Source organism: Erinaceus europaeus, chromosome 13 (genome assembly GCF_950295315.1).
Source record: "Erinaceus europaeus chromosome 13, mEriEur2.1, whole genome shotgun sequence".
Classification (NCBI taxonomy): domain Eukaryota; kingdom Metazoa; phylum Chordata; class Mammalia; order Eulipotyphla; family Erinaceidae; genus Erinaceus; species Erinaceus europaeus.
Window position 1 is genome coordinate 39,170,334 of NC_080174.1, and position 17,066 is coordinate 39,187,399.

At 39.7% G+C, this 17,066-nt stretch overlaps 1 protein-coding gene across 2 annotated transcripts in view; it reads left to right on the top strand.

The window, feature by feature from the left end:
* RCAN3 (RCAN family member 3) overlaps positions 1-17,066 on the top strand; it is a 49,122-nt gene that overhangs the window by 22,478 nt on the left and 9,578 nt on the right. The window contains exons 3-5 of one of the 2 annotated variants that reach the window (XM_016187932.2): positions 8,369-8,542; positions 10,600-10,771; positions 13,916-15,493. In XM_016187932.2, the coding sequence (XP_016043418.1) occupies positions 8,369-8,542; positions 10,600-10,771; positions 13,916-14,100 (531 nt within the window). In that variant the 3' untranslated portion in view covers positions 14,101-15,493. Of the gene's footprint in view, positions 1-8,368; positions 8,543-10,599; positions 10,772-13,915; positions 15,494-17,066 lie in introns of those variants that run through there. The other variant, XM_060205552.1, reaches the window with a different exon arrangement.

Here is a 17,066-nt window from a genome sequence, read left to right on the forward strand (position 1 = left end):
ATTGTCGGATAGGACAGAGAGAAATGGAGAGAGGAGGGGAAGACAGGGGGAGAGAAAGATAGACACCTGCAGACCTGCTTCACCGCCTGTGTGGGGAGCCAGGGGCTGGAACTGTGATCCTAGTACTGGTCCTTGCACTTTGCCTCGTGCATTTAACCCGCTGCGCTACCGCCTGACTCCCAATGTCTTAGATCTTAACCACATTTGAGCTCAAGTGCCTGGATGAGTTTGCAGCCTAAAGTGTTTCATGAGGCATTATGATGCTTCAGATTAGGTAATTACTCACCTGTAGTCTGAATGCCTCTTCAGTATGCCCATCAACAGCAGAATAGTGCAGGAGCAGGAGACAGGATTCTCTGGGCTTCACTATTTGTCTGTTCTCTTTCCTTAGTTTTGTCCCACCTGCTCTTTGCTTCAGGGGACATTTATGTAATCTGCTCCTCTATCCTCTGCTTTTCTTTCCAGTAAGCAACCAAATAACCTTTGGGATAGAAAGAAATAAGACAAAGCCATTGCTGTTGCCAGGGGGCTACCAAGAGCTGGGATCTCAGAAGTTCTCACAGCTCTGGTTTTAAAGATTATGACTTTCCAGTATATATGTTGCCCCAGAAAAGCCAAATAAAAATTGATTTTTTCTTTTATTGACAGGCTGTAGGGTTTGAGCAGCATTGATTGCGTGCAGGACCATTGTATCTTGAAGTATGTTTATGTGTGCATGCATACACATGTGGGGTCTTCTCATAGGAACCCTAGCTACAGCCTAATCAGCTTAACTGTTAGTGTTGTAATTGGTTGGTAGCTGTGATTACACATCTGATTCCTTTCTGCTTAAAGATTTACTTATATTTATGAGATAAGGAGAGAGTAAACTGTGTAGTGCTCAGGTCCAGCCTATTGTTCTGCTAGGGATTAAACCTGGGACCTTTGGGGCTCAATCATGCAAGCCTGATATACTCCTGTTGCTATGTCCATTCCTTAGGTGGTAAGCTAGGTGTTTTGAAGCTAATATTGACCACCAAAGTGCTTAACTAAGACTTCTGTGTTGTAAATGCATTTTCTGTACAAGCATAATCATAGGCCTTTTTCAACTTAGCCACAGAGGGAAGAGAAACTTTTATAGTCAGAATTACTGCTAATAACTAAGGAAATGCAATATAGTAGTTGACCAGAGCCAGCCCTGCTGTGCTCCTCGCCAGGTCCATGACTGGCACCTGTAATACTTTGGCCTCCATCAGCTGTGCTCACTCTGGTGAGGCCTAGCTGCTCCCATGTCTTTGCAGGCAGCTTCTGTAGTCATGTGATCTCATCCCTTCTCTTATTTTTCCTTACATATCTTTCTTAATTTGGCAAAACTCATCTACAGTTGAATGGGGAGTGCTTTTTATTTTGTTTTAATTTATTTTTGTTTTGCCACCAGGATTATCACTGAGGCTTTCACACCTACACAAAGACTCCATCATTCCCAGTCACCATTTTTTCACCTTTTCTCTCTTTTCTGATAGAGACAGAGAGGAAGAGAGGGGTGTGGAAGAGGGAGAGAGAGAGAGAGAGAGCTTGTGAAAGGTCCCCCTACAAATGGGGGCCAGGGACTTTAACCTGGATCCTTGTTTATGGTAACATGTGTGCTCTACTGGGTGCACCACTGTCCAGCCCCACAAACTGTGAAGATAATAAGCGTGTACTTCAATTAAGTTTTCATCACATCTACCCCTGCAGTCAACACTGATCAACAGTATTTCCATCCCAATCCTAGTACTACTAATTCATAGTTTGTTGCTATCAAAACTGATTTGTCATCAGTATGGTCGCTTGTCTTATATATTGTATAGGAAAATTATAGATTGGGGAAAATTACAGTTCTTGGGAAATTATTTTCCAATAAATCAAAGTATATGTTAGAAGTATATTAACCACAAATATGAAAATCAATGCACTATAAGAAAACTCATCTTTTATTAAACTTTCATTAAACTCATCCCAGTTGCATACTTCTTTTTGATCTAGAAAGTTGTTGAAGACCACATAAATAAGTCAGGGGTTATAGAAGACTTCACACTTTTTTCTTCTTAATTTCTTTATTGGGGGATTAATGTTTTACAGTCAACAGTAAATACAACTGTTTGTACATGTATAATATTTCCCAGTTTTCCACACAAGAATACAAACCCCACCAGGTCCTCTGCCATTATGTTCCAGGACCTGAACCCTTCCCCCCGCCACAGTCTTTTACTTTGGTGCAATACACCAACTCCAGTCCAGGTTCTGCCTAGTGTTTTCTCTTCTGATCTTGTTTTTCAACTTCTGCCTATGAGTGAGATCATCCCATATTCATCCTGACTTCAGACTTTTTTGTATGTTGTTCTCCCCTCAAACACTTTTGAATTTAGGTCCAGAACTTTCTTGGAAGTGTTCATATTTCCAAAGTAAAGGTCTAAAAGTTAACCATGTCTAAGAAATATATGTGCTGTGTGTGTGTGTGTGTGTGTGTGTATGAAGTCTACCCTTCTGGCTGTTTTAGTTAGCAGTAATGTTTAAAAAAATCCAAAGAAACTTTGTCTTTCCATAGACAGAGGTAGAGATCTTGCATCTAACTTCAGTGAACCTGTAGCCTTTGCCTGCTATGAGAATGAACTTTTCTATTTCAGATTTACTTAAAGACAAAGAATGTGAAAAAGCTCTTTGCCTTAGGACTACAAAGATTATTTCACCATTGAATGGATTGAAGTATTGCCTCTTCTCTACAGTGAAGTTGCTCCTCCTCTGTAGTGTAGACAAATGGTGGCTTCCCCTAGTTTTTCTAGTCTGAGGCAATAGAGTGCAGCAAAATCATCTTCCATTTTGTCCTCAGTGATGTTGATAAATCTTACCTTCTCTACCTCAAAGTGAGGAGCAGAGTAGTAGTAGTAGTTCTAGAATGGTTAAGTGAAACCTGCTTCCTTGAAGGTCTTTTCCCCTTTTCTCCTTTGGTGATTTTATCACTGTCTCTAAAATACATCTTAAGAAAGTTGCTTCATGTTGTCGTTAATATGTTTTAGGTGCCAGGTCTTTGTACTCGTTTTTAGTGCTGACTTACTGCACATTTAACTTTCAGCATTTGAAGGCAGCTTTGGCCTGTAATTTGTAGAAAGTAAGTGGCGGGGCCAGGCAGTGGTGTACCTGGTTAAGCACACACACTACAATGTGTAAGGACCCTTGTTCAAGCCCCTGTTCCATGGGGAACTTGGGAATTATAAACATGGAATGCTTTTAAAGTGTTTAGGAAGAAAAACAATTCAGTTTCTGAATAAACCATGAACAACAGTCATTTGTCCCTTGTGTTTGCCACCAATAATTTTTAGTCTACATTCCTTACTTCTTGTCTGCAAGTCTTCTGAATTCCTGTTGTGCTGGGAGAGCCTCAGGATCTACAGACTCATGGCAGTACAAAACTGCCAGCTAAGGACTTTTACCTTCGGCCCATAACAGGAAACAGCAGTAGTTTTGCATCCACATCAAATCTTCGTATTTTCTACAGCACCTCACAGTTGGAAGTCACACCTTTCATGAAGCATATTTATGCTACTTCAAGGGGAAAATGAGAATGAAAGAAGTAAAAGAATGAGTAGAACTTAGAAAAAGCTTACTGATCAACTCTTGCATGGTTTCATTTTTATGTAATTCTTACTCAGTTCACAGATACTCAAATTTAAAAGAGATATACCTATATATCCCATTGGTATCAGTCTACATATTAAATTCAGTTACAACGTCTTTCTTGAATGAGAAGCAATTTTGAAAGGAAATATGAAAAAAGTGTGACTATCATGTAACTGCAAGATAACTTGTTTCATTGTTACTATAAAAAATTCATTGTTGGGAGTCGGGCGGTGGCGCAGTGGGTTAAGCGCACGTGGCGCAAAGTGCAGGGACCGGCGTAAGGATCCCGGCTCGAGCCCCCGGCTCCCCACCTGCAGGGGAGTCGCTTCACAGGCGGTGAAGCAGGTCTGCAGGTGTCTATCTTTCTCTCCCCTCTCTCTCTGTCTTCCCCTCCTCTCTCCATTTCTCTCTGTCCTATCCAACAACAAAGCAACGTCAACAATGGCAATAATAACCGCAATGAGGCTGTAACAACTAGGGCAACAAAAAGGGGGAAAAATGGCCTCCAGGAGCGGTGGATTCATGGTGCAGGCACCGAGCCCAGCAATAACCCTGGAGGAAAAAAAAAAATTTAAAAAAAATTCATTGTTGGGGTCAGGCAGTGGTGGAACACCTGGTTAAGTACACATAATACAATGTGCAAGGACCTGGGTTCAAGCCCCTAGTACCTACCTGTAGGTAGCTTCATGAGTGGTGATGTAGAGCTGTAGGTATCTCTCTGTCTCTCTCCTCTATCTCCTCCACCCTCTCAATTTATCTCTGTCCCTATCCAATAATAAATAAGAAAAAGGGAGTCAGGTGGTAGCACAGTGGGTTAAGCACAGGTGGCACAAAGCGCAAGGACCAGCGAAAGGATCCTGGTCCAAGCCCCAGCTCCCCACCTGCAGGGAAGTCACTTTACAAGCGGTGAAACAGGTCTGCAGGTGTCTTTCTCTCCCCCTCTCTGTCTTCCCTTCCTCTCTCCATTTCTCTCTGTCCTATCCAACAGCAATGACATCAATAACAACAACAATAACTACAACAATAAAAAACAGCAACAAAAAGGAATAAATAATAAATATTTTAAAAATTAAAGAAAAATATTTATAAAGAAAGAAAGAAAGAAAGAAAAAAATCTTCTTAATTCATTTTGCTATCCAAAGAGTGGAAGCAATCTAAATGCCCATTGACAAATGACTGGGTAAAGAAGCTATGGGATATATTGGCCTGGGTGGTGGCACACCTGGTTAAGTGCACATGCTGCATGCATAAGGACTTGGGTTCAAGTCCCGGGTCCCTACCTGCAGGGGGAAAGTTTCACAAGCTGTGAAGCAGTGTTGCAGATGTCTCTCTGTCTCTCCTATCTCCCTCTCTATCCCCCCTCCCTCTCAATTTCTCTCTGTCCTATCAAATTAAATAAAGCTTAAAAATCTAATAAATATTTTTAAAAAGAAGGAGTTATGGAATATATACTCCGTGGCATATAAAATTGGGGGGGGTATTTTTCTGATTTGAATTTCTTCTTTTTTTCTCAATTCGTGATTTAATATTGGTTTACTAAATTACAAGATAACGGGTACAACTCCACATAATTCTCACTATCAGAGTTCTATGTCACCAGTCCCTCCATTGGAAACTTGCAGTAGTTCTCCCAAGGTCACAGATGTGGGCTGACTATTATTTCTATAACTCTCTATATTTTTATATACGTTTGCCCATTTTTCTATGGTCCTGCAATTCTCTTCCTTTCTAAGTCACACCTTCACCTAGTACTACTTCTAAGTACCCTTCCTCTTTTCCTCTTCTCTCTCTAGGTCCTGATGGAATTGGAGTTCAGTGCCCTCTGCTCATTTCCCCCTAACATTTCTCCCCCTCTGGGAGTATGAACCAACATTCTTATGGAGTGCAGGAGGTGGAGAATCTGGCTTATATAATTGCTTCTCCACTGGACATGAGTGTTAGCAGGTTGATCCATACCCCCAGCCTATTTCTTTCTTTCCCTAGTGGGGTAGGGCTCTGGAAAGGTGAAGTTCTGAGACACATTGGTGAGGTTGTCTTCCCAGGGAAGTCAGAATCATAAGTAGCATCTGCAGCTTGGTGGCTGAAAGGCAGTAAGATATAAAGCAGACAAAATATTTGATAAGCAGCAACTAGAAAGTAGGAATAGAGAAGACGATGTTAGTCTATTCTAGGTGTGTTCCTAGGGGCCCATGACTAGTAATTTTGCTTGAGTTTGATAGCTAACATGAAGGTGGACACCTGAGAAAATGGTGACAGTGTTGAGAATACGACTAGAAAGCTAGATTAAGGCAGAGTATATCTCCCAGATTTGAAGAAAATATATGTTCAGTTGATTCCTTACCCCATTCGTTTGACCCATATATATTCATATTCAGTACAGGAGCCTGTATAACCTTCAAGTCTCTGTCAGTCTGGACTCACAGTCAATGGTCACAACTGAAAACATTCTAGGTTAGACTCATTTCAGGACCAGTCTTCCTCGAGAGGCAGAGTTGGGATGACCCATCTTCCCTTCAGAGAGTGGGTCCTCCCTATTGTTGCTATCTTTTTTTTTAAATATTTATTTTATTTATTTATTTATTCCCTTTTGTTGCCCTTGTTGTTTTATTGTTGTAGTTATTATTGTTGTTGTCGTTGTTGGATAGGACAGAGAGAAATGGAGAGAGGAGGGGAAGACAGAGACGGGGAGAGAAAGATAGACACCTGCAGACCTGCTTCACCGCCTGTGAAGCGACTCCCCTGCAGGTGGGGAGCCGGGGTTCGAACCGGGATCCTTATGCCAGTCCTTGTGCTTTGCACCACCTGCGCTTAACCCGCTGCGCTACAGCCCAATTCCCGTATTGTTGCTATCTTATAGTGAGGGCAGGTCCTGGAGAGGCCATTCAAGAGGGTTTATGATAATGTTCCTGATGGAAGTGACCAGAGTGACCTGATGGAAAGAGGGATTTATTAGAGATCTAGGCCCATCTTACCTACGTAGGAACCCAAGGTTTCCTGGACTAGGGCCCCAGGTGATGGGGTAGCCTGGTAGTGACCAAGAGACCATATAAGTGAGCCAGTCTCTTGCCCTTTTCTAGCTTTTGTAGTCCCTTGTTTATGTGATGAGCTTAGACTTTCTCCTAGTTGTTAAAGTGTTGAGTGTCATTTGTTGTAGGTATATGATATTTTGTCCTTTGAGACAAAATGAGTAGAACTGGAAGTGTTTAAGCTTAGTGAAATGAGGTGAAAGACAACTACTGTACAATTTCATTCATATCTGGAATCAAGAAAACTGAAACATATGAACTTGCAAAAAAAAAAAAAGGTGGAAAAAAAAAAGTGGGCCCACAGGATATTGGTGGTGAGTGCTGTATAAAATTATACCCTATAATCTTAAAATCTTGTAACCCAATGTTAATCACAAATAAAAAATGGCATTAAGTGGTCTGGGAAGTGGCACAGTGGATAAAGCGTTGGACTCTCAAGCAGGAGGTCCTGAGTTCAATCCCCAGCAGCACATGTATCAGAATGATGTCTGGTTCTTTCTCTTTCTCCTCCTATCTTTCTCATTATTAAATAAAATATTTTTTAAACATTTTAAAAAGGCAATAAATGGTGTATTGCACCAATGTAAAATATTGGGGTTGGGGGGAGTGGTGTTCAGGTCCTAGAACATGATGGCAAGGGGGAGAGGTTTGGAGTGTTATGTAAATCATTAATCCTCCCAATAAAGAAAAAAATGGCAATAAAAGAAAAATTATCAGTAGAATAAGGTAGCAAAAAATTATCTGAAGGGGGGCCGGGTCATAGCTCAGCAGGTTAAGTGCACATGGCGCGAAGCGCAAGGACTGGCATAAGGATCCCGGTTTGAACCCCTGGCTCCCCACCTACAAGCAGTGAGGCAGGTCTGCAGGTGTCTTTCTCTCTCCCCTCTCTGTCTTCTCCTCCTTTCTTTATTTCTCTCTGTCCTATCCAACAACAACGACGTCAATAACAACAATAGTAACCACAACAATGTTAAACAACAAGGGCAACAAAAGGGAAAAAATAAATAAATAAAATAAATAAATAAATAAATTTTTAAAAAATGGCCTCCAGGAGCAGTGGATTTGTAGTGCAGGCACCGAGCCCCAGCGATAACCCTGGAGGCAAAAAAAAATGTTACGTGGGGAAACTGGCATACTGGCAACTTTCAGAATGGTTCTTGTTCTATAGTTGGAAATGTTAGTGTCATTTTTATACCATATACTTATTATACGATGCTTTACATTTATTTTATGATTTGAATCTATACAGTATTTAATAAAGCTAATTACCATAAAATAGAAGGTGGTAGCATATAATTAACAAGTTGTAAAAAAAAAGTTGTCTGTTCTTTTTTTTTTAATTTTTGTTCATTTATTATTGGATAGAGACAGAGAGAAATTGACAGGGGAGAGGAATATAGAGAGGAAGAGAGACAGAGAGATACCTACAGCCCTGCTTCACCACTTGTGAAGCTATCCTCCTGCAGGTGGGGACCAGGGGCTTGACCCTGGGTCCTTGTGCACTGTAATGTGAGTGCTTAGTCAGGTGCACCATCACCTGGCCCCCAAGTTGTCTGTTCTTGTATACTTAAAGAGAAGTATGCTTTGGGTGGGGTGGAGCAAATCCTAATATTTATATCCTTATATTCTGTTATTTATGTTTTATAATTTTTACTTTTGTTTTTTTTTTTCTTTCATCCTCTGCTATGCTGCTCTTCAATTTGTAGGAGAGATTTGAAGCACTCTTCTCCATCTATGATGATCAAGTTACATTTCAGCAGTTCAAAAGCTTTAGAAGAGTCAGAATAAATTTCAGCAAACCTGAAGCAGCAGCAAGAGCTCGAATAGAACTCCATGAAACAGACTTCAGTGGGAAGAAGCTAAAACTGTATTTTGCACAGGTACTTAGGACAAAGGACACTGTTCTCTAAACTTTTTTTTTCCATCCAAAAATATTATCAGTTCTTTGTTTTTTATATTCTTAATATCACCCATATTTGAAATGAAGAATTTCAATCAGCAAATAATACAAAATACTTTTCTTTTATTGTATAGATATGTAATTTTTTCATTGACTAAGAATGTTTACTCTGCTGATTTTGCATTACATAAACTTGTATTGATTGGCATTCCATTTTCTGGCAACTTTTCCTGGCTGGGGTTTCATGAGAGTTAAGCAATTATAACTTAAGGCCAGTAAACTTACATCTGTATATCTAGAACACTCTCAAACATTCTCCGGAGGATTGAAAATTAGCCTCTGAAATCAACCTTTTGCCTGTCATTCATATAAGTCACGCCACTGAAAATGACTGCTGAGGAGGTGGCATAGAACTCTGCGAAAAGGTTAGCTTAGGCTTTGAAATTGCAGAGAATTCAACAGGTTCCCAATGATTTGCTATACTGACTGTTTTAATACTACATTGGTGTGACTCTGCAAGAAACCAGTTTGCTTTCAGAATTAACAGAACCAGGTATCATATCTGCTAACATATTAAGTATGTGTTGTGCTGTTTGTTTTTGTTTTTGCAAAGTTATTTCCCCCCTTCAGCTTAGCCTTCAAATTGAAAAAATAAAAAAGGGAATTATGGGGAGTCGGGCGGTAATGCAGCAGGTTAAGTGCACGTGGCGCAAAGCGCAAGGACCTGGTAAGGATCCCTGTTCAAGCCCCTATCTCCCCACCTGCAGGGGAGTCCCTTCACAATCCATGAAGCAGGTCTGCAGATCTCTCTCTTTGTCTCCCCCACTTTGTCTTCCCCTCCTCTCTCCATTTCTCTCTGTCCTATCCAACAATGATGACAAGAATAAATACAACCTTTAAACAAGGGCAACAAGAGGGAATAAATAAATAAATGGGAATTATGTCAATCTCCCAGTGAAATTTTAATTTTAAGATGTCTGGACATTTCTTGGTGGAGTTATTTGAGATGCAACATAACCTAGGCATTTCTAAAGTTGGAATTTAGTGCATATTGCTATTCATTTTGCATTAATCTGAATATAAACATATATTCTATTCAACTAATATTTTTATTGTTGTGGTTAATATTGTTATTGATGTCTTCATTGTTGGATAGGACAGAGAGAAATGGAGAGAGGAGGGGAAGACAGAGAGGGGAAGAGAAAGATAGACACCTGCAGACCTGCTTCACCGCCTGTGAGGTGACTCCCCTACAGGTGGGGAGCCGGGAGCTTGAACTAGGATCCTTAATGCTGGTCCTTGCACTTTGCACCACATGTGCTTAACGTGCTGCATTACCACCCAACTCCCTCAACTAATATTTTTAAACATTTAATACATGAGGACTCTGTGCTGTGCACTGAGTGTTCAGTGTAGAACCAAACAGATCTAGACCTAGCTGAGGCCAGGCAGTGGTACACCCAGCTGAGCACACACACTGCCATGCACAAGCCCCTACCTCCAACTGCAGTGGGGAAGCTTCACAGGTGGTGAAGCAGTGCTATAGGTGTCTCTCTTTTTCTTCCTCTCTGCCTCCTCCTCCCTCCCCAGTTTCTCCGTGTCCTGTCAAAATAAATAGATAAATATTAATTAAAAACTATCTAGGGGGCCAGGCGGTAGTGCAGCAGGTTAAGCATGTAAGGATCCCAGTTTGAGCCCCCGGCTCCCCACCTGCAGGGGGGTCACTTCACAAGTGGTGAAGCAGGTCTGCAGGTGTCTGTCTTTCTTTGCCCCTCTGTCTTCCCCTCCTCTATTTTTCTCCATCCTGTCCAATAACAAGGGCAACAAAATGGGGGAAATGGCCTCCAGGAATGTAGATTCGTAGTGCAGGCACCAAGCCCCAGCGATAACCCTGGAGGCAAAAAAAATCCAGACCCAGCTAAGATACAGATTGTTTAAATTTTTAGTTTTCTCCAAAGAGATGTAAGTTAATATAGAGATGGGAAGGAAGAAAAATGCTCAACTGCCATCTGTTTTTAAGTATCTCTTTGCCTTTAGGTACAGACTTCCAGTGAAACACGAGACAAATCGTATTTACTGCCACCCCAGCCTACCAAGCAGTTCCTCATCTCCCCTCCAGCATCTCCCCCAGTGGGGTGGAAGCAGGGTGAAGATGCCATGCCAGTTATAAATTATGATTTACTCTGTGCTGTTTCCAAATTGGGGCCAGGTAATAAATTTCTTTTTTTCAGTTTTGTTTTTTTTTCACTTACCTATATTTTCTCTCATCACCAGGACTTCTGGACTCCAGGGTGACTTTTTCACATATAGAGAGACAAAGTAGTAATCTCCAGTGCTCTAGTACTCCATGTGGTATACTGGGGGCTCAAACCTGGGTTGTACACAAAGCTGCCTTGCCTACCCATACACTTCTATCTTCCCTATTTGTCCTAGGTGTTTGAGAGGTAACTTGACTTATAGGATGATGTCTAAAATCCTATAATAAGGAGATAGGTGGTGATGCTCAGAATCTTAAGGGAAAAGTGAAATCTTTTTTTTTTTCTTCTCCATCACTGGCCTTCACTGCTCCAGTCTGACATTTTCAGATAGAGACAGAAAACAGCGGAAGTAGGGAAAGATACCATCGCATGGAATCTTCCCCCAGCATGGTGGGAGCCAGACTCAGACCTGGGTCAGACTCATGACCAAACAGGCACCTTCCCAGGGGAGCTGTCTTGTCAACTATGAGACCTTCCTGAAGTTAATGAGAATCACTCAGATCATTCACTGAACAGTAATTACTAGCAATTCCATTTTAACTCCCCAGACCTCAGTGTTCCTCACTAGGTCTATTTTTTAATTTAAGGATGTGGTTATTATCAGAGAGAGCCATTCTCTCTGATAGAGAAGAGGGAGAGAGAGAAGACCAGAGCTCTGCTCAACTCTGGCCTATGGTGGTGCTGGGGATTGAACCTGTGACCTCTGGGGCTTCTGGTGTGCAAGTAGGCACTCTTTTTTTTTTCAATTTCTTTATTGGGGAATTAATGTTTTACATTCAACAGTAAATAAAATAGTTTACACATGCATAACATTTCTCAGTTTTCCATATAACAATATAACCCCCACTCAGTCCTCTGTCATCCTTCTTGGACCTGTATTCTCCCTATCCACCCAACCCAGAGTCTTTTACTTTGGTGCAACACACCAACTCCAGTTCAGGTTCTACTTTTGTTTTCTCTTCTGATCTTGTTCTTCAACTTCTGCCAGAGAGTGAGATCATCCCATATTCATCCTTTTGTTTCTGACTTATTTCACTCAACATGATTTTTTCAAGGTCCATCCAAGATCAGCTTAAAATGGTGAAGTCACCATTTTTAATAGCCGAGTAGTATTCCATTGTGTATATATTGCACAACTTGCTCAGCCACTCATCTGTTGTTGGACACCTGGGTTGTTTCCAGGCTTTGGCTATTACAAATTGTGCTGCTAAGAACATATGTGTACACAGAGCTTTTTGGATGGATGTGTTGAGTTCCTTAGGATATATCCCCAGCAGAGGAATTGCAGGATCATAGGGTAGGTCCATTTCTAGCATTCTGAGAGTTCTCCAGACTGTTCTCCACAGAGGTTGGACCAATTTACATTCCCACCAGCAGTGTGGGAGGGTTCCTTTGACCCCACAACCTCTCCAGCATTTGCTGCTGTTACTTTTTCTGATGTATGACATTTTCACAGGAGTGAAGTGGTATCTCATTGCTGTCTTTATTTGCATTTCTCTGACAATTAAAGACTTGGAACATTTTTTCATGTGTTTCTCAGCCTTTTGGATCTCTTCTGTATGAATATTCCGTCCATGTAGCCTCTCCCCATTTTTGGATAGGGTAATTTGTTTTCTTGTTGTTGAATTTGGCAAGCTCTTTATATATTTTGGTTATTAGCCTCTTGTCTGATGTATGGCATGTAAAGATCTTCTCCCATTTGTGAGGGATCTCTTGGTTTTGGTAGTGGTTTCTTTTGCTAAGTAGAAGCTTTAATTTGATGTAGTTACATTGGTTTATGCTTGCCTTAGTCTTCTTTGTAATTGGATTCATTTCATTGAAGATGTTTTTAAAATTTATGCAGAAAAGAGTTCTGCCAATATTTTCCTCTAAGTATCTGATAGTTTCTGTTCTAATGTCCAAGTCCTTGATACACTTGGAATTTACTTTTGTATTTGGTGAAATATAGTGGTTCAGTTTCATTCTTCTGCATCTTTCAACCCATTTTTTCCAACACCATTTGTTGAAGAGACTCTGCTTTCCCCGTTTAATAGTCTGAGCCCCTTTGTCAAGGATTCGATGTCCATAGGTGGCGGCTTGCTTCTATGCTCTCAATTCTATTCCACTGGTCAGTGTGTCTATTCATGTTCCAGTACCAAGCAGTTTTGATGACAATGGCCATATAATACAATTTGAGGTCTGGGAGTGTGATGCCTCCAGTTCTCTTCTTTTTTCTCAAGATTGTTTTGGCAATTCTAGGTCTTTTCTGGTTCCAGATAAACATTTGTAGCATTTGTTCTATTCTCCTAAAAAATGTGGCTGGGATCTTGATGGGGATAGCATTCAATGTGCAGATGGCTCTGGGTAGTATATTCATTTTGATGATGTTAATTCTACCAACCCATGAACATGGAATATCTTTCCACTTCCTTGTGTCTTTTTCAATTTCTTTGAGTAGTGACTCATAATTTTCACTATACAAGTCTTTCACTTCTTTGGTTAGGTTTACTCCTAGATATTTTATTGTTTTTGTTGCTATAGTAAACGGAATTGATTTCTAGATTTCATGTTCTTCTAACTTAGTGTTTGCATAGAAGAATGCCACTGACTTTTGAATGTTAATTTTGTAGCCTGACACCTTACTGTAATGCCTGATGATTTCCAAAAGTTTTTTGCTGGATTCCTTGGGTTTGTTTTTGTTTTTATGTATACTATCATGTCATCTGTGAATAGGGAGAGTTTGACTTCTATTCCAATCTGTATCCCTTTAATTCCTTCCTCCTGCCTGATTGCTAAGGCAAGAACTTCCAACACTGTGTTGAATAGTAATGGTGAGAGTCGGCAGCCCTGTCTAGTACCTGATCTCAGGGGAAGCATGTGGGCACTCTTACCATGTTGAACAGTCACCCCAGCCCCACTAGCCTCTTTCCTGAAATAGCAAAACTTATGGGAATTGAGAAGTGTGAAATAGCTAGTGCAAAAAAAACCTGAAGTATTCTACCATAGGCAACAATTAAAAGATGGGTGGAAACATCAAATTTCAAGAGATAAAACACTTCTTTTTCCAGAAGTTTGGATTTTGCCATGTTTCTGATTTTACTTACTTACCTCCACAGGAGAGAAATATGAACTTCATGCAGGAACTGAGTCGACACCAAGTGTGGTGGTTCATGTCTGTGAAAGTGAAACTGAAGAGGAAGAAGAAACAAAAAACCCCAAACAGAAAATTACGCAGACAAGGCGCCCTGAACCTTCAACCACAGCATCTAGTGAGCCCCAGACCTTTGATTGTGCGCCATGAGGTTCCTGGTTGTGGTAGGAGGCAGCTGTCTCTGTGGGCTTCAGGGATGGAAACTTGAGCCCTCCTGCTGATGCACTGCTGCTAGTAACATAGGATAGACTAGGAGTGTGTTTTCACCAAGCCTGTGCTGTGGACATGGTACTGGAGAAGCAGCTGGGTTCTACCTGCTCAAAATTTAGACTGATATTCAGAATAGCACTTTAAAGGGTTGTCTCCCTACCCCCCCCCCCCAACATGTGGCAGATCGTGACCATTTTTAAACGGTAGCACATTTGGAAAATGGCTCTCACCATCCAGGTTAATCTCCCTGATTCTGTTTGGCATGGGGGACCCTAAAACTGGAATTATAGCCACTGAATGCAGTACCATTTCTATGAATTTAAAAAGTCTTATAGTTTTAATAATCTAGTGTGGGTATTTTTGTATTGATATGATTGATGCTTCTAACTTTTTGATGAGAAGTTAATTGTTATTCAGAGTAAGTGAAATGCTTGCATAAAAAGAAACCTAAAATATAGAATAATTCATAGAAAGTCTTTTTTTATATTTTTTTTTTCTTTAGCTTTGGGGAAGCAATGCCAAATGCACTTTGACTATCAGAATCAAAAGGCATAAATCTAGCTCATATTGTTCTCTTTCCTGTTACTCTTACATACAAGTAGGAGGAAGCTGATGCATAAACCACAGTTCCTAGTGTCATTCCTCTCAGAGAAGAAACCACTAGTTTGGGTGTAGAATATCTCACCAGTAAGTTAGACTCATCTTGACTCAGGTGGCTATTGCAATCTGCCATTTGTGACCATATTCTAAACTGTACCAAACTACTTTCAGAACCAGTTGTTTTCCAGTGCTATTACAATACTTGTGTGTTTATGTGTATGTGTGTGCATATGATGATTAAATTAGAAAAAGTAATGATAAGATTTTCTGAAAACCATGTTTAAATTGTCCATTTAAACACTTTCCAACTTACTCTAAAAAAAGATTAGCATATTTCTATGAATTCAAGAAAGACCCCTAATCTCCCTAAGACTATTTAGTCTCACCTTTCTGGTGAGATTTTTTTTTTACCATGGCATACAGTTGGTATTTTTCCCTCACACAGAGAATTGTTTCTTATTTATGTCTTAGAGTAGATACTTTATCTGTGAAACTAGCAGCAAGCATCTTTTTAATCTCTGAGGTCAATTTAGGCCTCAAAAATGTCCCTTTTACAGGAAAGCCTCACAATTAAAAATGCTTTCATCAGGGGCTCTGCCAATTCTACTTAACTGTGCTGGTGTTTGTTTGCTTACTTGTTTGTTTCCTGTGGCAAATCCCCGGGGCTCCTTGATATGTATGTGAAGAGGAAGTACATATGAGTTAGAACTAATAAATGAATGTGTTGCCTCAACTGAGAAAAGTAAGCTCAGAAATTCAACCATGATGTCTATACATTTTTTTGTAACATATTGTGGTTTAGAAAATTCTCACTATGCTGGAAATTGTTTCTAGGGACTTAGAATATATTGCAACAAAAGTTTTATAGTTTTATGTACTTTCATTGCTCTCACATACTTTGAGGTGATTTTTTGTTTGTTTGTTTGTTTGTTTTTTGCTTAAGATAGAAACAGGGGCAGAGAGAAAGTAAGAGACCTAAGTTTCCTCCAATGAAGGTAGGGCCCAGGCTCAACCCTGTATTGCACAGATGGCAAACTTGCCTACCTACTATCCAAGTGAGCTGTTTTGAGTCTGTGATGTGATCTTCTATTTGTATATATTTACCACTGCTAAACCTTAGATGAAATTCGTGATTCCATTACAACAGGTCATTTGACAACCACTTCATACATTTATGCTGTAGTTCAACATCTTTGCTATTTTTTATCTTACCTCGTTATATTAGCATCATTGCAGAATGGACTCAGAAAGTCAGTACATTTTCAAGAGATAAGATTTAAAATTTTTATTTTAAGTAATATTTATTCACTAATTTTCAAGTGACCAAAGTCCATCATATTATGCTAATTTTTATAATATTTGGTCTACTAGATTTGACATCCATTCTCTTTCAAAGAGAATATTCTAGAGTTGAGGAGAGAGTACAGTGTAGCACATGCCTGAACCCTAGAAGTCCTGGGTTCAGTCCCTGTATACCAGAACTGAGCAGTATCCTGCTCTTTTTCCCATGAAAAAAATTTTTTTTTTAATTCTAACATATAAAACTTTTTTTAAAGTCAAACTGTACAAATTACTCAAATTATTTTCTGTTTTTAGAATACTAAATAAATTGAAGAAAAACATAAGACATATAAATTAAATAATCATATATGGATAAAAATTACATCCAAATCATATATATATAAATATATATATATATATATATGTTTTTTGTTGTTTTTTTTTTTACCAAAGCACTGCACAGCTCTGGCTTATGGTTATGCTAGGAATTGAATCTGCAATGTTGGAACCTCAGAGAAGTGAGTTTCTTTGCATAGCCATTGTGCTATCTCCCCTACCCAACATAGTATTTAATATATGTTAGAAACTCTTTTGAATGGAGGACATTAATATTTTTATTTTAGTGTTATTTCCATAAGATAAATTCTAAAAGAAAAACAGATAAATTCCCCCTTGACTTTTTAATATGGTGAATCAACCAGGATTTTAATAGGCATTATGATTTCTATCCTTATTAAACTATTTTATTTTTTTATTGGGGAATTAATGTTTTACATTGAACACTAAGTACAATAGTTTGTACATGCATAACATTCCCCAGTTTCCCATATAACAATACAACCCCCACTAGGTCCTCTGAATCCTTCTTGGACCTGTATTCTCCCCACCCACCCAACCCAGAGTCTTTTACTTTGGTGCAATATGCCAATGCCATTTGAGGTTCTACTTCTGTTTTCTTTTCTGATCTTGTTTTTCAACTTCTGCCTGAGAGTGAGATCATCCCATATTCATCCTTCTGTTTCTGA